A 22,725-nucleotide genomic window follows, 5' to 3' on the forward strand; every position below is an offset into this window, starting at 1 on the left:
TGTTTGTTTAATATTGAGTCGAAGAGGAGAAGTCGCAGCCCCGCTTTACTATGTACCTCTTGCTTGGTATACTTGCTCTCCCGGTATAAACTATTTGCTTGCCTGGCAGAATTGCTATTGCGACATCCAGTGGACACATTTAGAACAGCATCCATCCATATATGCATCCATCCATCTATCTTCTTCCGCTTGTCCGAGGTCGGGTCGCGGGGGCAGCAGCCTCAGCAGAAAAGCCCACACTTCCCTCTCCCCAGGCACTTTGTCTAGCTCCTCCCGGGGGATCCCGAGGCGTTCCCAGACCAGCCAGGAGACATAGTCTTACCAACATGTCCTGGGTCTTCCCGGTGGCCTCCTACCGGACGGACGTGCCCTTTACACCTCCCCAGGGGGGCGTCCGGGTGGCATCGTGACCAGATGCCTGAACCACCTCATCTGGCTCCTCTAGATGTGGAGGAGCAGCGGCTTTACTTTGAGCTCCTCCCGGATGACAGAGCTTCTCACCCTATCTCTAAGGGAGAGCGCCGCCACCCGACGGAGGAAACTAATTTCGGCCGCTTGTACCCGTGATCTTGTCCTTTTGGTCATAACCCAAAGCTCATGACCATAGGTGAGGATGGGAACGTAGATCGACCGGTAAATTGAGAGCTTTGCCTTCTAACTCAGCTCCTTCTTTACCACAACAGATCGATACAGTGTCTAAATTATTGAAGACGCCGCACCGATCCGCTGTCGATCTCACGATCAACTCTTCCCTCACTCGTGAACAAGATTCCGAGGTACTTGAACTCCTCCACTTGGGGCAAGATCTCTTCCCCAACCCGGAGATAGCACTCCACCCTTTTCTACACGAGAACCATGGACTCGAATTTGGAGGTGCTGATTCTCATTTCAGTTGCTTCACATTCGGCTGCGAACCGATTCCAGTGAGAGCTGGAAATCCTGGCCAGATGAAATTCTGTCCATAAAAGTTATTTACAGAATCGGTGAAAAAGGGCAACCCTGGCGGAGTCCAACCTTCACTGAAAACGGGTCCGACTTACTACCGCCAATGTGGACAAAGCTCTGACACCAATCATACAGGGAGCGGACCGCCACAATCAGACAGTCCGATACCTCATACTCTCTGAGCACTCCCCACAGGACTTCCCCGAGGGACACGGTCAAAAAGTCCACAAAGCACATGTAGACTGGTTGGGCAAACTCCCATGCATCCTCAAGGACCCTGCCGAGAGTTTAGAGCTCGTCCACAGTTCCAAGACCAGGACTAAAAACCACATTGCTCCTCCTGAATCCGAGGTTGGACAATCCGGCGTAGCCTCCTCTCCAGTACACCTGAATACACATTACCAGGAAGGCTGAGGAGTGTGATCCAACAATAGTTGGAACACACCCTCTTGTTCCCCTTCTTTAAGAGAGGAACCATCACCCCGGTCTGCCAATCCAAAGGTACTGCCCCCGATGTCCACGCAGTGTTGCAGAGTCTTGTCAAACAAGACAGCCTCTCAGCATTCACAGCCTTAAGGAACTCTGGGCGGGTCTCATCCACCGCCGGGGCCTTGCTACCGAGGAGCTTTTTAACTACGTCAGCAACATCAGCCCCAGAAATAGGAGAGCCCACCACAGATTCCATTGAACATTGTGGTCGTCATTGACAATCTGTGACAAGCACATAAGTCCAATAACAAAACACCACTCGGGTTCAGATCCGGGCGGCCGTTTTTCCCAATCACGCCTCTCCAGGTTTCACTGTCGCTGCCAATATGAGCGATGAGGTCACCCAGCAGAACAAGGGAATCACCTAAAGTAGAACTCTCCAGTACTACCTCGAGGAAATCCAAAAAGGGCGGGTATTCTGAGCTGCTGTTTGGTGCGTAAGCACAAACAACAGTCAAGACCCGTCCCTATCACCCAAAGGCAGAGGGAAGCTACCCGGGTTAAACTCCAACGTGCAGGTTTTGAGCTAGGGAACAACAATTGCCACCCCAGCCCGACGCCTCTCACTGTGTGCAACGTCAGAGTGGAAGAGAATCCAGCCCCACTCGAGAGAACTGGTTCCAGAGCCCTCACTGTCCGTTGAAGTGAGTCCGACTATATCTAGCCAGAACTTCACCAGCTCAGGCTCAGGCTCAGGCCCCCCCCTGCGAGGTGACGTTCCACGTCCCAAGAGCTAGCTTGTGTAGCCAAGTGCCCTGCCCCCGACTTCCGCCCAGCTCCCACTGCACCTGACCTCTATGCCCCCTCCTGTGAGTGTTGAGCCCATTGGAAGGGGGACCCACGTTGCCTCTTTGGGCGAGCGCCAATGGGGCCCGGCCACCAGGCGCTCGCCATCGAGCCCCACCTCCGGGCCAGGCTCCAGAGGGGGGCCCCGGTGACCCGCATTCGGGCGAGGGAAATCTGAGTCCTCGTTTTTCTCCTTCATAAAGGTCTTCAAGCTGCTCTTTGTCTGATCCCTCACCTAGGACCTGTTGGTCTTGGGAGACCCTACCGCCCCCGGACAACGTATCTCCTAGGACCATTGGGCCACGCAAACTCGTCTACCTTATCAGAAAGTAAATTTAGAACAGCAGTTTCTTTAATTTAAAAATGCAGCTCAATTTTACACTTATTAAAGATGCACGAGCTGCACATGTACGTAATAGGAGTCTCAGAGAAGCAAGTTTTTACAATAAATATAAAGATCTTTATTTTTGGACAATTCTTGTACATAAATTACTAACGTATTTACAAATTTTTTTTTACAAATATACCAACCACTTTTAATGCAAGCCTCTTTTTATGTAAGCATCATATTTTGTATGGTATCTTATTAGCACTTTGCTGTGTGTGTGTGTGTTGTTATTTTATAATAGGAAGTTATTAAAAATCAAAAGGTCACATGTTTGTTTCAAAGGCATAATGTGACACACACGCACACACACCCACTGAGTCACTGCCTGCCAGAAATATCTTGTGTAGCTTAAATAAGTTATGATTTTGTCCACCAGACCCTCAGTCAACCTTGCTTTCTGTCAATGCTGCATTCAAGATCACCTCGGGGAGAAAACAGTTGTTAACCATTTGCTTTACCCTATTTATAATCCTAATCATTATCTATCCATCCATCCATCCATTTTCTAGCGCTTGTCCCTCTCGGGGTCACATTGGGGTGCTGGAGCCTATGATAATTGATATTCTCTCCAACGGGGGTGGAGGCAAACTTGGCTTCTACCAACCATCTAAAGTTACACGGGGTTATTTCAAGCTCATGCATCACAGCATCGCAAGATCAACAAACAAAACATGACGACGACAGACATGTTCACACAAAAAGTAGAGTGTGAAAATATATGCATTTGTTTCTGCTGCTCTGTGCACACTTATGTATTAATAATCACACACAGGAAGGAGGGGGGAAAACGACCCCGGCAGGGATGACATAAGCAAGAAGACGCTGAATTGAACGCTCCAGGCCTGTGGAGCAGTGGCAGCCAGCAGCGCCCTCTGCCGGACGTAATGCAAATAAAGAAAGACAGCAGCGGTATACTGTAGTGTACCATCATTAAAAATTAAAATTACTTGTGGAGAAATGTATAGCAAACATATAAAAATGTAGTATCTTAATTTTCTGGTGTTAAAAACCATGTGATTTCTGATTGGGAAATATTGTTCTATTATTGGCCATAACTTTGGTTGTGTTACTCTGACGGAATGTTTTTCCTTTCCTAGGAGGACTTTTTTCATGTTCAAGTTTAATATTTGTAGTTATAATTTTTCTTTCATTTATCAATGATACAATTTTAGCCCGTTACGTAATGCCAGGTCAAAAAATTACTCGGGCAGTCAAGAGAATTTCGATTCATATTTTTTTTGTACTTTTTTTCCTCAAATCTCTAAATCAACTTCAGTCCCAAATAAATATAGCACATGTCATGTTTTTTTTTTTTTTAAACACTTTACATGCCTAGTGTATCTCTCCCCCCCCCCCCCCCCCAATATTTTAATACACTTTAGTGCTCAATAAGAATAGCAACAAAGCTATGTTTTTTTAACCTAAATAAAAATAGCAAATATGTCATGTTTTTTTACCCTTTAAATGCCCATTTGACCTAATTTTGCAAATCTTATAATTTTTTTCCAATGTATTAAATTAATTATCATCTTTTTAATACATTTTAAAGGATTGTGGGTACTGGATGAATGTCATGAATATACACAATCTTAGTAATTATACTAATTTGGATGCATTGTTTTATTTTTTTTAAAGATGATATTCTAAACCTAATAGCAGTTTAGTATCATGGGGAAAAAGTCCCTAATGACTACCATTATAACTTCATTGTTTTAACTGTAGAGTCATCACACAATAATAAATGCATTTTCTAATTTCAGGGTTTTAATTTTGTACGGATTAAATGGGCATTCAAAGCGTTAACGTAGAATAAAAAAAACATGACAATTTAGCAATTTTTATTTAGAAATTGAGTTGGAAAGATGTGAGCAAATAAAGTTAAAAAAATACCTGAGGACTTTTTTGTCCTGTCGCTAATCTTCTACTATCAATTATATATTCCCCAGAGGGTTAATAATTATTCAAATATTAAACACAATTGTTGTTGTTGCCAAATACAACTTGTCTGTTTATATTGTTTCGGTGTAATGTGCCTCTGTTTTGGCTTTATTGAATGTACCTGATATCCTCTCCAGAAAGCCTGGATGATCACAGCAGCTTCGTCGTCACTCAGCTGCAGGTAGAGGGGCACAGGAGGCCTCGGACTGAGCAAAGAAGAAACAATACAACAGTTTATTGCAGGAGAAGGTGAACTGATTTCTCTTGAGACAATGTAATATTGCTCTGTCAAATGTTAAAGTGGCACTTACTGTAAGATGAGCCAGGATTTGACGAATGGGATGTCATGGAATTTTACAAAGGGATACCCTCGTCTGCGGGGGTTATGACTGGCAGAGAACAAAAAGAAAACAATGAAAGTAAATGAAGCATTTTTCTTTCCATATAGTAAAAATGACATAATTGTGTATATTTACTTGTAGAGCCACTCCACCAGGTAATCAAAGGGATAAAATGTTATTACCTTCTTCTGAAATACAAAGAAAATTCATTGAAATAGTGGCAAAACATAATTGTATTATTAGTACTGTAGTACTGTCTTACAAACATTGCTACAATGATGATACTTTACATAAGAAAAAAAGTAATAAGGGTTATATTTATTTAATACCTTAAGATTCTTTAAAATTCTAATGATTTTGTACATTGTGTATAATAGCATTGTTTTATGTAATGAATAAATACAAATCAAATAATTTGTTCTGTGTTCTGAATATGTTTTATTAGGTCTGTAATTTAACTAGTTAACTCACATTATTAATCACAAATCTCGCATGAATCATATTTAATTGCAGATTAATTACGCAATTTATTTTGAGCGCACATGCTTTTTCATTTTACCTGCGGATGTTTACCTGAAAACCAAGGTAATTTGCGTATATTGCAGCGATTAATTCTCTAATCGCAGCACAACATTATGACGGCACTTATAAAACCTATAAAATCAAAGGCAAGGGCAATAGCAACAATGTGACATCATGTAGAAATTCTTATATATTAAATATATCATAGATGTATAAATGACAGTAATGTTAATCGATGATTGTGCTAATGGCAAAAAAAAAAATCAACCTATCCTAATCAAGCTTAAAATAACGTACGGTAATGACAGTACAGTGAAGTCTTACCAGCCACAACATTAGGTAAACCTAAAAAAGCTCTATTCAAAATGGTGTGTTTTACACTTTCAAGAGCAATTTACCAATATGTTTATAATTGGGGTTGTACAGTATTTTGGACTTCTGGGTGCTATATTTAGCTAAATCAGAGGGTCAAAATATTAGATGCACTATGATTTAGTGCAGTTGTATACTACCACACAAATAATCTTTGTCAAATAAATAACTCAAGTAATTGTTATTTTATATGTTTTATTTATTCTGGTACCTCCAAACAACCTTGTTTCTCAGCTTCTTTCAGCAAAGCCTCAATTGCAGGCGACAGCACATGGAACACTTTGTCTTCCATGAACTTTGTGACAGGATCTGACACACAAACAAGGCATGGTATAGATAGACATCTGTATGATAAAAACCAACAAATGCATGGCATAGACCAGGTGTGTCCAAACTTTTATCCATTGAGGGCCGCACACTGAATTTTTTTTTTTAAAGTCGTATATTAATTTATTAATATGTTTAATTATATATATATATATATATATATATATATATATATATATATATATATATATATATATATATATATATATATATATCTATATATATATATATATATATATATATATATATATATATATATATATATATTTATAATATAAATATAATTATAAACATACACATATATATATATTTTGTATACATATATATATATATATATATATATATATATATATATATATATATATATATATATATATATATATATATATATATATATATATATATATATACTGTGTATATATATATATATACATACATGCATATACATACATACACACAGACATATATGTGTGTGTATTTATATATATATATATATATATATATATATATATATATTTATTTATTCAATGCTATGTCCATGTAATTTTTATTATTTTATGTTCGTCAAAACCTTGTTTTTTATGTCAAAAAAAAATTCTAAGTGGAATATTTGTTGTAAAGTACTTGAAGTTTTAAATTGGTCAATAGTCCATAACAGCATTGATTTTGATTCATTATTATTTTTTGAGCAAAATTCTTGGGGATCCAAATTCTTGCAGATGGAAATTAGCTATTTAGCTATAATCTGGTACAGAACATATCTGTCTTTGAGCTTAAACTTTCTGTACACAGTCCCTTCAAATAAAGACTAAACTAACTAAACTAAAAATGGACCAATTCATAACAGTGACATAACATTTTTTTTTTACTTTCAACACTGCCAGTGCATTGGAAACGTATTCACAGCGCTTCAGTTTTTCTTACATTTTTTTTATGTTTCAGCCTTATTCTATAATGACAAATTATTTTTGTCCCCAAAATTTAACAAGGCAATACCCCGTAATGACAATGTGAAAAGGTTTTCTTTTTGCATTTTTGCGAATTAAAAAAAAAATATTTCAAAAAATAAAATCACATGTACACAACTATTTACAGCCTTTGCTTAATACTTTGTTGATGCACCTTTAGCAGTAATTACAGCCTCAAGTCTTTTTAAATATGATGCCACACACTACTTTGGAGAGTTTTGCCCTTTCCTCTTTGCAGCACCTCTAAAGCACCATCAGGTTGGATGGGAAGCGTTGGTTTTCATGCAGGCTGTTTCTGTACATTGCTGCATTCATCTTTACCTTTATCCTGACTAGTCTCCCAAATCCCGCCATTCAACACATCCCCACAGCATGATGTTGCCACTACCATGCTTCACTGTAGGGATGGTATTGGCCTGGTGATGAGCAGTGCCTGTTTTTTTTCCAAACATGACGCCTGGCATCGACGCCAAAGAATATGACCAGAGAATTTTGTTTCTCAGGGAATGAGAGTATTTCAGGTGCATTTTGGCAAACCTTATACTAAGGAATGGCTTCCGTCTGGCCACTATACCGTACAGGCCTTATTGGTGGATTGCTGCAGAGATGGTTGTCCTTCTGGAAGGTTCTCCTCTCTCCACAGAGGAATGTTGTAGCGCTGACAGAGCGACCATCGGGTTCTTGGTCACCTCCTTGACTAGACTAAGATGAATGCAGCAAAGTGCAGAGACATCCTGGATGAAAACTAACACTTCCCATCCAATCTGATGGAGCTTGAGAGTGGCTGAAAAGAGGAATAGGCGAAACTGCCCAAAGATAGGCATGCCCAGCTTGTTGCATCGTACTATTGTCCTGGGCATGACCTTAAAGTGAATCCGGCAGTGGAGGCACTAGGAGGTTAAACCCTTTACTACTGTTACCCAAGGTGGTCCTTGGCAAAGGCCTAGTACCTGACTGCCCCCTAGCCAGGGATACGGTGAAGACCTCAACGGCGGAGCAGGCGGAAGACGGTAGATTTAAGAACTACCACAACGGCAGAAGACGGCTGCAGCAGAAAAGGGTCCCCAGTCGTCTTGGACTTCATGCCACTGGATCCTGACCCGGTTCTGTCAAGGATTGTGTGGTGACTAGGGTTGGGTATCGAGTATCGATTAGAACCGGGACTAACTTTCCGATTCTCCCGGAATCGTTCAAAAGTTTAAATTTCGATTCCTATTTTCGATGCTGTCACGCCAATTTAGTCCGCCGACCGGAAAAAAATATGTCCGCCGAACCGGAAGAAGACGCTGAACAGCAACGAAGAAGCGCCCACCCCCGGAAGTGTTAGCATAGCCGAGCGAGTCAGTCAAACTCAAGCATGGATAGCGGGCGTCGGCGGTCGAAAGTGTGGCTTCACTTTACAAAAAAAATTTAAATAACCGCGAAATAACAGAGCTCCATGTCCATCAAGAAATGAGTGGAGAGAGAGCTGCAGATGTACCAGGACGTTCCACCGATACTTATGTCTGACGACCCTGCTGCATGGTGGTGGTCCGGTGGAACCAACAAAAGACTTATCCTTTGCTGTCATATCTAGCTTTCTCCTATTTATGCATTCAAGCTTCTTCCACACCCAGCGAACGTGTATTTTCCACAGCAGGAGACACTATCTGTCCAGAACGCCCACGCATCCTGCCTGAGAAGGCGGATATGGTCATTTTCCTAAACAAAAACTGTCTCTGATTTTATACTGTACCTGCTGCTAATCTGGACTGGGTTTTGCAAGTTGTTTCTTATTGTTTATTTGCTTTTCTGCACCAGGTTAGCCCATCAGTGGGAGCACGGTAACATGTTTAAGTACCTGCAGCATCATACACTTGTATGTGTAAATGTGTTTTCATGAGGTTTTCAAAAATAAAGCTCTCTTGAGGAAAGTGTACCCCTGGGAAAATGTATTCATAATTTATAATATTTATACTCAAGTTCATAGATTTGATATTTATATTCTAGTTGAAAACAGCCCTGTGAGGAATTTATAGTAAAGTTCATAAAAAGTTAATAGAATTAAAATTGATGGAGAATGTCAGACTATTTCATTCAGAAAGACTGTAGGTTAGCTAGCTCATTTAAAATATCCTAAACTTTTTTTTGACCCTGCCTCTTAAAAGAATCGGAATCGAGAATCATCAGGAATCGGAATCGAAACAAAGAATCGGAATCGGAATCAGAATCGTTCAAATTCAAACGATACCCAACCCTAGTGGTGACTGTCTGTGCACCAGTCTCCCCACGTAAAACCAAGTCACGCACAGGCATCCTCCATAAAGGGATACACCCCAACCAGGAGGATCGTCATATTCGTTCGAGTGACCGCCGATGACTATTAAAAGAACGAGGCTGTAATTAGTACTAAAGGTGCATCAAATAAGTTGAGCAAAGGCTGTAAATACATGTCTTTATTTTTATTTTTTATAAATTTGCTAAAATAAAAATAAGACTTTTCACATGGTCATTATGGGGTATTGTCTGTAGAATTTTGAGGACACAAATTATTTTTTGTTTTTTGGGGGGAATAAGGCTGTAACATAAAATGTGAACAAGGTGAAGTGCTGTGGTGGCTTCCCAGTTGCACTGCGAGTCTGTAAATCAACTTCAGATCTACTGAATATAAAAAAATTTTTTTTTTATTTTGTGCCGTTTTGTCATAGAAAACGTTTTTTTTACATGGCAAACACAAAACATGCAATATTTCTCCCTTTGGACACCTTTGGTAGACATTTGCATGATAAAAAACAACAACAAAAACAAAACACAATCTTACGTGGGAACTGCTGTGGACAGAAAGTTGTTGATGTCTGCCTTCTGTGCTTTAAAGAAGAATGTGCTCCAAACACAGAGAATCCAGGATGTGCAGGGTAGTGCAGCAGGGGGTCAAGGTCTGTCAGAAGCTCATCCTCCTCTTCATCCACCTGCAGTGATCATGACACTGATGTGTTACAGTAAATATCAATGTGTTCCATCATTAGAAGCAGGATAATAATAATGTGTTCCATCATTAGAAGCAGGTATACAGTCACGATCAAAAGTTTACATACACTTGTAAAGAACATAATGTCATGGCTGTCTTGAGTTTCCAATAATCTCTACAACTCTTATATTTTTGTGATACAGTGATTGGAGCGCATAGTTGTTGGTCACAAAAAACATTCATGAAGTTTGGTTCTTTTATGAATTTATTATGGGTCTACTGAAAATGTGACCAAATATGCTGGGTCAAAAGTATACATACAGCAATGTTAATATTTGCTTACATGTCCCTTAACAAGTTTCACTGCAAAAAGGCACATTTGGTGGACATCACATGGACAAATATAAGACCTTCCGGAGGAAAGTTCTGTGGTCAGATGAAACACAAATTGAGCTGTTTGGCCACAATACCCAGCAATATGTTTGGAGGAGAAAAGGTGAGGCCTTTAATCCCAGGAACACCATTCCTACCGTCAAGCATGGAGGTGGTAGTATTATGCTCTGGGCCTTTTTTGCTGCCAATGGAATAAAGTGTGTGTTCTTTTAAGAAGGCTGATCTGGGCCCCGGATAGAAATGTAAGGTTAGTCCAGACCTGGGCAAATTAAGGCCCGGGGGCCACATGCGGCCTGTTAAGATTTTCAATTTGGCCCGCCGGATATTCCCAAATAATTTTTTTAGATCTTTAAGATGGAAAGTGTAGCTGCCATTATGATGTGCAGTCATGTTTTCTAATGACCGTAAGTCTTGAACTATACAAAGTATTTCAATGGTTGGAATTTGCGCTTTTGGATGATATACTAGTTACTATGGTAATCTAATTAGTTACTATGTTCATCTAATTAGTTATTAGTTACTATGGTAATCTACGTCACAGCAGCTCAGATGAGGCACCAAGCAGTGTGGGCGGGAAGCGTTTCCACGGACGCGGAAGGAGATTTTCACAACAAAGTTCTAAAGCTTAGTGATATATCAGATATATCACATTGTAGGTGTGTTTATTTTGTACCCTTCGCGTTCATATTTCACTGTTTGTTGCATTTTTGTTGCGTTTCACTTGATTGTAAAATATGTCGATCAGAAGGGGGTGTGACGTTCATATGTTTTCAATATTCAGTGTTTTATTCTTCATAGAAAAAAATTAAAATTCCATTACGTTTTTTAAGGTGGTCTGTCATACCGTTTTTAGCATTCAATCAGACATTATTGTGAGGTTTTGGATTAGTGTTCATAAAAATAGATATACCGGCCCCCAGACACATTTTTTTCTCTAAATGTGGCCCCCGAGTCAAAATAATTGCCCAGGCCTGGGTTAGTCCCTTGGGTAAAAGCAGGGAGTAATCTTGACTAATAATTTAAGGTTGGTGGGATTTTTTTCTAAGTGTCAAAAAGTTGGGAATTTTTCCAAGTGTCACCATTTTAGTTGGGATTTTTTCTAAGCGTCAAAAAGTCGGGATTTTTTCTGTTTTTTTTTTAAGTGTCACCATTTTAGGGTACCAGCACTCTGTGGAGAAAATGCGGCGGTGTGCTTGTTTCGTGAGAACAAGCATTGAAATTACCACAAACATAGGTTGATTGGCAACACTAAATTGGCCCTAGTGTGTGAATGTGAGTGAATGTTGTCTGTCTATCTGTGTTGGGCCTGCGATGAGGTGGCGACTTGTCCAGGGTGTACCCCGCCTTCCGCCAGAATGCAGCTGAGATAGGCGCCAGCACCCCCCGCAACCCCAAAAGGGACAAGCGGTAGAAAATGGATGGATGGATGGATGGATGGAACTGGTGCTTTACAGAGAGTAAATGGGACAATGAAAAAGGAGGATTACCTCCAAATTCTTCAGGACAAGCTAAAATCATCAGCCCGGAGGTTGGGTCTTGTGCGCAGTTGGGTGTTCCAACAGGACAATGACCCCAAACACACGTCAAAAGTGGAAAAGGAATGGCTAAATCAGACTAGAATTAAGGTTTTAGAATGCCCTTCTCAAAGTCCTGACTTAAAGGTGTGGACAATGCTGAAGAAACAAGTCCATGTCAGAAAACCAACAAATTTAGCTGAACTGCACCAATTTTGTCAAGAGGAGTGGTCAAAAATTCAACCAGAAGCGTGTGGATGGCTACCAAAAGCGCCTTATTGCAGTGAAACTTGCCAAGGGACATGTAACCAAATATTAACATTGCTGTATGTATACTTTTGACCCAGCAGATTTGGTCACATTTCCAGTAGACTCCTAATAAATTCATAAAAGAACCAAACTTCATGAATGTTTTTTGTGACCAACAATTACACTACCGTTCAAAAGTTTGGGGTCACCCAAACAATTTTGTGGAATAGCCTTCATTTCTAAGAACAAGAATAGACTGTCGCGTTTCAGATGAAAGTTCTCTTTTTCTGGCCATTTTGAGCGTTTAATTGACCCCACAAATGTGATGCTCCAGAAACTCAATCTGCTCAAAGGAAGGTCAGTTTTGTAGCTTTTGTAACGAGCTAAACTGTTTTCAGATGTGTGAACATGATTGCACAAGGGTTTTCTCATCATCAACTAGCCTTCTGAGCCAATGAGCAAACACATTGTACCATTAGAACACTGGAGTGATAGTTGCTGGAAATGGGCCTCTATACACCTATGTAGATATTGCACCAAAAACCAGACATTTGCAGCTAGAATAGTCATTTACCACATTAGCAATGTATAGAGTGTATTTCTTTAAAGTTAAGACTAGTTTAAAGTTATCTTCATTGAAAAGTACAGTGCTTTTCCTTCAAAAATAAGGACATTTCAATGTGACCCCAAACTTTTGAACGGTAGTGTATGTGCTCCAATTACTATCACAAATAAATAAGAGCTGTAGAAATGATTGGAAACTCAAGACAGCCATGACATTATGTACTTTACAAGTGTATGTAAACTTTTGACCACGACTGTATATGTAACAAAGGGTGTGAACCTTGGCAGCTTGGACAGAGGACTCTGAACTGGTCAAGTTAACACTGGGAGGAGTGGGCAGACTTGCTTCATATTCTACAAAAAAAGACATTGTTAAAATATGAAACTAGTCAAAAATGTATAAACTATAACTTAAAATGGCCATCTTACCGGTACAAACCTCATCCCAAAGGGACCTTCTCATACCGCTGGAGGTATAACGTGGAGAATATTGGGGGCTTGACATGTGGCTGAACATTTTTGTATTATTTAACAATATATCTTCAATATACAGTAAAAAAAACACCAATATTACTTAACATAAGTCAATAAAAGTTAAGCATTTTGATACATTAAAAGTGCCTATCGTTAGTTCCTGACGTCGCTGTCGTCATAGAGCTATTGTTGTGAAAAGGGTCGCTAAGGAAAAGGCTGTTGTTAGGATGTCCGCCGTCTAATATGTTCCGGGTAAACCATTTCTGCACATTTGTTCCGTTTGTCGCCGTAATGTTGGCAAATGTACATATTTTGGAACTTATGGAAATATAAAATGAAATAGACTGAAAAGAGTATTTTAAAAAAGAAAAAAAAATGTGGTTCGGTACTGCTTTTTATGCAATAGTGATGGGAATTGCAGTTTTCGTTATAGCCACTAAACGTCAGCATTTGACCTGAAAATACTAAAGTCGCACATTAAAACTCACAAGGTCAACTCCAAAATTCGAGTAAGGGCTTTCTTGCATCCATTATTTATCGCTTGACCCTCTCAGGGTCGCGGAGGTGGCTGGAGCCTATCACAGCTTGCACACGGGCAGAAGGCACCTCATCGCAGGGCCAACATAGACAACCATTCACATACACACATTAGGGCAGCCCTGGGCAATTATATATATATATATATATATATATATATATATATATATATATATATATATATATATATATATATATATATATATATATATATATATATATATATATATATATATATATATCAACCCTGTGACCTCAAAAGGGACAAGCAGTAGATTATATATATATATATATATATATATATATATATATATATATATATATATATATATATATATATATATATATAAACCCTGTGACCTCAAAAGGGACAAGCGGTAGAATATATATATATGTATATATATATATATATATATATATATATATATATATATACTACCGTTCAAAAGTTTGGGGTCACCCAAACAATTTTGTGGAATAGCCTTCATTTCTAAGAACAAGAATAGACTGTCGAGTTTCAGATGAAAGTTCTCTTTTTCTGGCCATTTTGAGCGTTTAATTGACCCCACAAATGTGATGCTCCAGAAACTCAATCTGCTCAAAGGAAGGTCAGTTTTGTAGCTTCTGTAACGAGCTAAACTGTTTTCAGATGTGTGAACATGATTGCACAAGGGTTTTCTAATCATCAATTAGCCTTCTGAGCCAATGAGCAAACACATTGTACCATTAGAACACTGGAGTGATAGTTGCTGGAAATGGGCCTCTATACACCTATGTAGATATTGCACCAAAAACCAGACATTTGCAGCTAGAATAGTCATTTACCACATTAGCAATGTATAGAGTGTATTTCTTTAAAGTTAAGACTAGTTTAAAGTTATCTTCATTGAAAAGTACAGTGCTTTTCCTTCAAAAATAAGGACATTTCAATGTGACCCCAAACTTTTGAACGGTAGTGTATGTATACACACACTCTCTATATTGCCAAAAAAATATTTGGCCACCTGCCTTGACTCACATATGAACTTGAAGTGCCATCCCATTCCTAACCCATAGGGTTCAGTATGATGTCGGTCCACCTTTTGCAGCTATTACAGCTTCAACTCTTCTGGGAAGGCTGTCCACAAGGTTGCAGAGTGTGTTTATAGGAATTTTCCACCATTCTTCGCAAAGCGCATTGGTGAGGTCACACACTGATGTTGGTCGAGAAGCCCTGGCTCTCAGTCTCCGTTCTAATTCATCCCAAAGGCGTTCTATCGGGTTCAGGTCAGGACTCTGTGCAGGCCAGTCAAGTTCATCCACACCAGACTCTGTCATCCATGTCTTTATGGACCTTGCTTTGTGCACTGGTGCACAGTCATGTCGGAAGATAAAGGGGTCCCACAAGGTTGGGAGCATGAAATTGTCCACAATGTTTTGGTATCCTGGAGCATTCAAAGTTTCTTTCACTGGAACTAAGGGTCCAAGCCCAACTCCTGTAAAACAACCCCACACCACAATTCCTCCTCCACCAAATTTCACACTCGGCACAACGCAGCCCAAAATGTTCTCCTGGCAACCTCAAAACCCAGACTCGTCCATCAGGTTGCCAGATGGAAAAGCGTGATTCGTCACTCCAGAGAACACGTCTCCACTGCTCTAGAGTCCAGTGGCGACGTGCTTTACACCACTGCATCCCACGCTTTGCATTGGACTTGGTGATGTATGGTTTAGATGCAGCTGCTCGGCCATGGAAACCCATTCCATGAAGCTCTCTGCGTACTGTACGTGGGCTAATTGGTAGGTCACATGAAGCTTGGACCTCTGTAGCAACTGACTGTGCAGAAAGTCTTTGCACTATGCGCTTCAGCATCCGCTGACCCCTCTCTGTCAAGTTTATGTGGCCTACCACTTGGTGGCTGAGTTGCTGTTGTTCCCGAACTCTTCCATGTTCTTATAATAAAGCCCACAGTTGACTTTGGAATATTTAGGAGCGAGGAAATTTCACGACTGGATTTGTTGCACAGGTGGCATCCTATGACCGTTCCACGCTGGAAATCACTGAGCTCCTGAAAGTGGCCCATTCTTTCACAAATGTTTGTAGAAACAGTCTCAATGCCTAAGTGCTTGATTTTATACACCTGTGGCCGGGCCGAGTGATTAGGACACCTAATTCTGATCATTTGGATGAGCGGACAAATACTTTGGGCAATAAAGTGTATGTACAAATATTTGTTAATGTTGACCTTGGGTTGTGAACAAATAAATACTATTCAAAATTAAATGTTTTATTGGAATATACTCCAGAACAGTTGTCTTAAATGAGAACAAAAATAGCAATTTATCTTTAAAAAAAAAAATCCCCAAGACGCTTCCAAAATGCACTGAAGAGCTTTTTAGACAAAATATACATTGCATCAATTTATATTCTGCAGTCACCAATTGACTTAATAAATAAGACTGTGAAAAAACAAGTTGTACATATTTTAGGTATTCTTGTATATTTGAAATAAAAATCTAAGTTCTTTAAACAAACTCTCGATGGCATCTTCTGCAGTGCATCCATACAAAACATTATCAACCCCTAAAAACAAATGAACAAAAAAAAACATGAGTAACAGTGTAAATAATGGTTATACAATAATAACGTTTTTTTTTTAATATAAATCAACATTGTAAAAGCAGATAACTATATAGACAATACAAATGTACAGATTACATTCGGTCTGGGCTTCGGATAAAGGGAAGCAGTAACCGAGAAAGGAGACAACTCGAGGTTAACCTTTCTGTACTGATTGCCAATTGGAGATCTAGGCACATGTCTTTCATAGAGAACACTCATGAAAATGTACATTTAAAAAAAGTAGGTCAGGAAGAGCCACATGCTGGTTGCAATCCTCAAAGTCCTTTCATAAGCACACACACGCTATATCAATGCTGGCTAATGTACAGAGCTCCTTAGGTCAGTGGTTTATATACTGAACAAAAATATAGACGCAACATGTTGGTTTTTTCTCCCATTTTTCGTGAGTTGAACTCAAATATCTAAAACTTTTACTATATACACAAAAGACGTATTCCTCTCAAATGTTCACAAATATGTGTTAGTGAGCACTTCTACTTTACCAAGATAATCCATCCCACCTCACAAATGTGGCATATCAAGATGCTGATTAAACGGCAGAATTAATGTACTGGTGTGCCTTAGGCTGCCCAAAATAAAAGGCCACTCTGAAATGTGCAGTTTTGCTTTATTGAGGTCTGGGGGTGTCAAAGAGCAGTCAGTATCTGGTGTGACCACCATTTGCCTCATGCAGTGAAACACATCAACTTCGCATAGAGTTGATCCGGTTGTGGATTGTGGCCTGTGGAATGTTGGTCCACTCCTCCTCAATTGCTGTGCGAAGTTACTGAATATTGGCAGGAACTGGAACACGTATACGCCGATTCTCAGCATCCCAAACATGCTCAATGGGCAACATGTATGGTGAGTATGCTGGCCAGAAATTGCACCCAGACCCTTGCAACATGGGGCCGTGCATTGTCATGCCGCCACATGAGACGATGGTCTCGGGTGACTGGCACAATAATGGGCCTCAGGATCTCGTCACGGTATCTCTGTGCATGCAAAAATGCTATCAATTGTGTTCGTTGTCCGTAACATATGCCTGCCCATACCACAACCCCACCTCCACCATGGGCCACTCAATTCACAACGTTGACATCAAGGTTGACGTCACACACGCTGTTTGCCAACTGCCCAGAAGTAAAAACTGGGATTCATCCGTGAATAGAACACCTCTCCAACATCCCAGACGCCATTGAATATCAGCATTTGCCCACTCAAGTCAGTTACGACGACCAACTGCAGTCAGGTCGAGACCCCGATGAGGACGACAAGCATGCAGATGAGCATCCCTGAGAGTTTGTCGGGTTTCTGCAGAAATTCTTTGGTTCTGCAAACTAATTGTTGCAGCAGCTGTCCGGGTGGCAGGTCTCAGACAATCATGGAGGTGCACCTGCTGGATGTGGAGGTCCTGGGCTGGTGTGGTAACATGTGGTCTGCGTTTGTGAGGCCGGTTGGATGTACTTCCAAATTCTCTGAAACGACGTTGGAGACGGCTTATGGTGGAGAAATGCACAATCTGGATGTGGAGGTCCTGGGCTGGTGTGGTAACGTGTGGTCTGCGTTTGTGAGGCCGGTTGGATGTACTTCCAAATTTTCTGAAACGCCTTTGGAGACTGCTTATGGTGGAGAAATGAACAATTACCGTATTTTTCAGACTATAAGTCGCAGTTTTTTTCATAGTTTGGCCGGGCTCCAGTGCGACTTATTTATGTTTTTTTCCTTCTTCATTATGCATTTTCGGCAGGTGCGACTTATACTCAGAAAAATACGGTAATGGGCAACAGCTCTGGTGGACAATCCTGCAGTCAGCATGCCAATTGCACACTCCCCCAAAACCTGCATCATCTGTGTTATAAAACTGCACATTTCAGCGTGGCCTTTTATTATGGGCAGCCTAAGGCACACCTGTGCGATAATCATGCAGTTTAATCAGCATCCTGATATGCTACACCTATGAGGTGGGATGGATTATCTTGGCAAAAAAGAAATGCTCACTAACACGGATTTATGAAAAACTATTTGAGAGTAGTAGGTATTTCGTGTACATAGTAAAAGTTGTAGATCTTTGAGTTCAACTCATGAAAAATAGGAGTAAAAACAGAAGATTTGCATTTATATTTTTGTTCAGTGTAGTGCTGCAGTGCGCTTAAAGGGGGACTTGCATCAAGCCTCCAAAGTAGAAAAACATTCAGATTTTCTGACAAACCCAAAACAAGTGGCATGATGCCCAGCCACCCAAATTAAAATACAAGAGGAAACATTTATTGTGGATGACTTAGAACACACCCCAAATGAGATCGGGATGCGGTATGTCCTAATTCCTTTCCAATTGTTCTGTCTTGTGCCCTCATGTGTTGATTCAGTGCAAGAGGAAAACACGATTTGGACTTCAAATCTTCTTTTGTTCACTCATGCAGACATCCTCGTGAGTATTTCAGCAACACAAACCCACCTCCGTGATCCAGTTTGGCTTACTTTCTTTCGACAATCTTTTGGATATTCTCTCGCATATAAACATCAACAGGAACTTCAGAGCGTCTTCACCTCAGGAGTTGGAAGAGCTATGTACAGATAGGTTGAGTTTTTTAAAAATATATTGAGAGTGTGCATGTATATATAGTGGTAGTTGGTTCACTGAGGCCTTGGCTCTCCGTGGACTCGGAAGCGATACAAGCAGGTGTAATCTGGATGTCCCCAATTAGACAACACGCGCACCTCTATAATCTGGAAGGCCTTGGCAGTCGGCTCCTGAAAGGCAAGGGAATCTTTGCTCTGTACACAGAATACCATTTTTATTTGATGTTCTGAACATTATAGTTGAAATTACCTGAACGGGGAAAATCTGCATTGATTCTCCATCTTCCTGGTAAGTGTAATGACCAAGCAAATCGCCCTCTTCTTGATACTCATCATCTAGACCCTGTACATGAGCCAACATCCAAATTTTATCATTGATATTTTAAGGTTAAAAACACCTGTTTTGTTTTTTTTTTAAAAAAGAAAAAAGTTGTGTTCCTTACAAAGACTGTGAAGTTCTGAGGGGCGCTGGTGATGTTTCCAGTCGGTGACAGGGCTTTGGCGATGTGCTCCAAGCAAAAGGATGTGGGCTTGATCCTTAGTGAAAGCCTGATCACCAGATAACCCTGCGAGCCTTTGAAAGCCCAGCAGTTACCCGGGTACATGTCAGGCTGATGGAGGGGCGAAGAGAAGCATTTATTCATCATTTACTAAAGTGATCTTAATGTTATCACAATGACACGTGGCTTTACCTGGATGACAACTCGCGGCGACTGGGAGAAGTACCAGAGTGGGAGACCAAACAGGCTCATGAGGGCCGTCTTGGTTTCATACGTTTCAGAGCAGCGAGTACTGAGGATACTGCCACCTAAACACAATTACAGTAATTATCGCACACTACTTCTGGATGGCATAAACTAGTACATAAATGACATAGAAATAAATGAATAGAGGACTGTAATGGTAGTTACATCACAGCATATCAATCCTACATACTATACATTGGAGATAGGGTTGGGCGATATTCAATATATGTAAATGATATCAATTTGGCCGACAATAAGGTTTTAAATAATTATCGTTATATTGTGATTATGCATGATAAGAAAACAAAATGTATGGTGTTAAGCGGTGCAAGGACAAATTGTGAAGCAAAATTAAAATTATATCAAGCGGAAATGGATAAGAGTATATGAAACTAAGTTCTTGGGAATAATAATTGATCATAAATTATGTTGGAAACCGCAGATTGAATATATAAAGGGAAAAATATCCAAATCTAGAGCTGTCCGATAATGGCTTTTTTGCCGATATCCGATATTGTCCAACTCTTAATTACCGATACCGATATATACAGCGGGGGGTGTATATTGTAGCGTCCCGGAAGAGTTAGTGGTGCAAGGGGTTCTGGGTATTTGTTCTGTTGTGTTTATGTTGTGTTACGGGGCGGATGTTCTCCCGAAATGTGTTTGTCATTCTTGTTTGGTGTGGGTTCACAGTGTGGCGCGTATTTGTAACAGTGTTAAAGTTGTTTATACGGTCACCCTCAGTGTGACCTGTATGGCTGTTGACCAAGTATGAATTGCATTCCCTTGTGTGTGTTAAAAGCCGTAGATATTATGTGACTGGACCGGCACGCAAAGGCAGTGTCTTTAAGGTTTATTGGCGCTCTGGACTTCTTCCTACGTCCGTGTACACGGCTGCGTTTTAAAAAGTCATAAATTTTACTTTTTGAAACCGATACCGATAATTTTGAAACCAATAATTTCCTATATTACATTTTAAAGCATTTATCGGCCGATAATATCGGCAGTCCGATATTATCGGACATCTCTATCCCAATCAATTGCTATTCTTTATAAAGTAAGACACATGCTGAATAAGAAATGTCTGCAAATGTTATATTATTCTTTTATTTTTCCATATCCAACATATTGTGTTGAAGTTTGGGGAAATGTTTATAAAACAAACAGACCCAATAATTAAACTTCAAAAAAGGTTAATTAGAATAATACACAAAGCGTGCTACTATGAACCTACCAACCCCATTATTGATAAGTTCTAATGTGTTAAAACGTTCAGATATTGTGTTTTTAAAAACAATGGAAATTGTGTTTCGAGTAAAGAACAACAGCCTTCCAGGTTGTATTCTTAAGTTATTTCAATTAAGAGGAGACAACTATAATTTACGGGGGATATTGATTTTTGAAATAGATAAAGTAAGAACGAATATAAAATACAAACGTTTTTCAGCTTTAGGAGTTTAATAATGGAACAAGCTCATTGATGAGTTGAAGACATGGAGTTCTTTGTTTAGGTTTAAGAAAGCCTTGAAAGGTAAAATAAGGGGAAATTATAAAATATAGCAACGATTACTTTCATCCCATTGATTTTTTGAATGTTGATGTTCCAGGCAATCTAATTTTCAGTGAATGTATAGGATTGGCAAATATAAGCCTATTCCTTTTTCGGTCATTCTTTTTCTTTTTGTACGTGTATGTGTATGTGTATGATTGGTAATATGTATAATCTGTGCTGTTAAATTGATCACACAAAATGGTTGATTATGTGACCGAAATACACTCATTTCATTTCCTTTCATTTCATGTTGATGACACATTGCAGCTGTGTCCTGCAAAATTGACCACCTCAACGCAGTGTAGAGTCCTCGCTAGCGGCTAACATCCCTCCACAGTGCAAAGCCACTTCTACGTCAGCAATCCTCACCTACATAGTGGCAAATAAACTATGTTTCTTACCAAATTATGGCTAAACATTCTAATCTACACGATACACCATAGGAGAATATGCTAACCGCAAGCTAGAGCGGATTAACATGAACAAATATCGACAGTAACATTTTCAAGTATAGTATCAATACAGGGTCGATACTACAGTAGTTTTTATCACAAAATCTTTTGTCATTTTTTGTTATTGTGGCTTCCTTCCACCTCCAAAGACATGCACGTGGGGATACGCTGAATGGCAACAGTAAATTGGCCCTCGTGTGTGAATGTGAGTGTAGCAACTTGTCCAGGGTGTACCCTGCCTTCCGCCCAAGTGCAGCAGGGATAAGCTCCAGCCCCCCCACCCCCGCGACCCGAGACGGATAAGCCGTAGAACATGGATGGATGGATGGATGGACAAATGGGCCTATCGTTGGTTCCTGACGTCGCTTTCATCATAAAGCGATTGTTGTGAAAAGGGTGGGTAAGGAAAAGGCTGTTGTTAGGATGTGCGCTGTCTAATATATTCCGGGTAAAACATTTCTACACATTTGTTCTGTTTGTCACCGTAATGTTGGCAAATGTACATATTTTGAAACTTATGGAAATATAAAATTAAATAAACTATAAATAGTATTTAAAAACATTTTTTTCATTACATTTTTATTGACATCCAGCATCAGACATTCCTATCCATTACATCATATTTACATACAACATATATTGTTGTCTGCCCTAAATGTAAAAAAATATATATATATATATATATATATATATATATATATATATATATATATATATATATATATATATATATATATATATGTATATATATATATATATATATATATATATATATATATATATATATATAATCAGTATTTTAAAAATAAAAAAACGTGGCTCGTTACTGCTTATTATGCAATAGTGATGGGAATTCGTAAAGTAGGTCCCTGGACAGAGGTGGGCTTTAAGGGCTAAAACAAAAAGAGTTAAACCAAATCCATTAGTAGGAAATAAATCATATATCTAATTTATAGTTTTAGATCACCATCTTGTGGTTTCGCCTGATTATAATTTTAAATAAAAAACGTAATCATTCAATGATATTGAACATTAT

General features: G+C 39.5%; 2 protein-coding genes across 8 annotated transcripts in view; both read right to left on the reverse strand.

Annotated features, from left to right (window-relative positions):
* Nucleotides 1-13,566, reverse strand: part of iqck (IQ motif containing K) — a 37,640-nt gene extending 24,074 nt beyond the window's left edge. The window contains exons 1-7 of one of the 3 annotated variants that reach the window (XM_062036587.1): nt 13,173-13,566; nt 13,024-13,097; nt 9,877-10,024; nt 5,993-6,090; nt 5,023-5,072; nt 4,858-4,935; nt 4,668-4,752 (exon numbers count right to left, since the gene is read on the reverse strand). In XM_062036587.1, coding sequence (XP_061892571.1) covers nt 4,668-4,752; nt 4,858-4,935; nt 5,023-5,072; nt 5,993-6,090; nt 9,877-10,024; nt 13,024-13,097; nt 13,173-13,260 — 621 coding nt within the window. In that variant the 5' untranslated portion in view covers nt 13,261-13,566. Of the gene's footprint in view, nt 1-4,667; nt 4,753-4,857; nt 4,936-5,022; nt 5,076-5,992; nt 6,091-9,876; nt 10,025-13,023; nt 13,098-13,172 lie in introns of all 3 variants that reach the window. The other 2 variants (XM_062036586.1, XM_062036588.1) reach the window with 2 other exon arrangements.
* Nucleotides 13,567-16,012: 2,446 nt separating this feature from the next.
* Nucleotides 16,013-22,725, reverse strand: part of sun1b (Sad1 and UNC84 domain containing 1b) — a 74,403-nt gene continuing 67,690 nt past the window's right edge. For all 5 annotated transcript variants that reach the window (XM_062036639.1, XM_062036637.1, XM_062036640.1 and 2 more), the window contains 4 exons: nt 19,632-19,747; nt 19,383-19,550; nt 19,190-19,282; nt 16,013-19,110 (listed from right to left, as the gene is read on the reverse strand). In XM_062036639.1, coding sequence (XP_061892623.1) covers nt 18,994-19,110; nt 19,190-19,282; nt 19,383-19,550; nt 19,632-19,747 — 494 coding nt within the window. In that variant the 3' untranslated portion in view covers nt 16,013-18,993. The remainder of the gene's footprint in view (nt 19,111-19,189; nt 19,283-19,382; nt 19,551-19,631; nt 19,748-22,725) is intronic.

The sequence above is a fragment of the Entelurus aequoreus genome, linkage group LG25, assembly GCF_033978785.1.
Source record: "Entelurus aequoreus isolate RoL-2023_Sb linkage group LG25, RoL_Eaeq_v1.1, whole genome shotgun sequence".
Taxonomy (NCBI): domain Eukaryota; kingdom Metazoa; phylum Chordata; class Actinopteri; order Syngnathiformes; family Syngnathidae; genus Entelurus; species Entelurus aequoreus.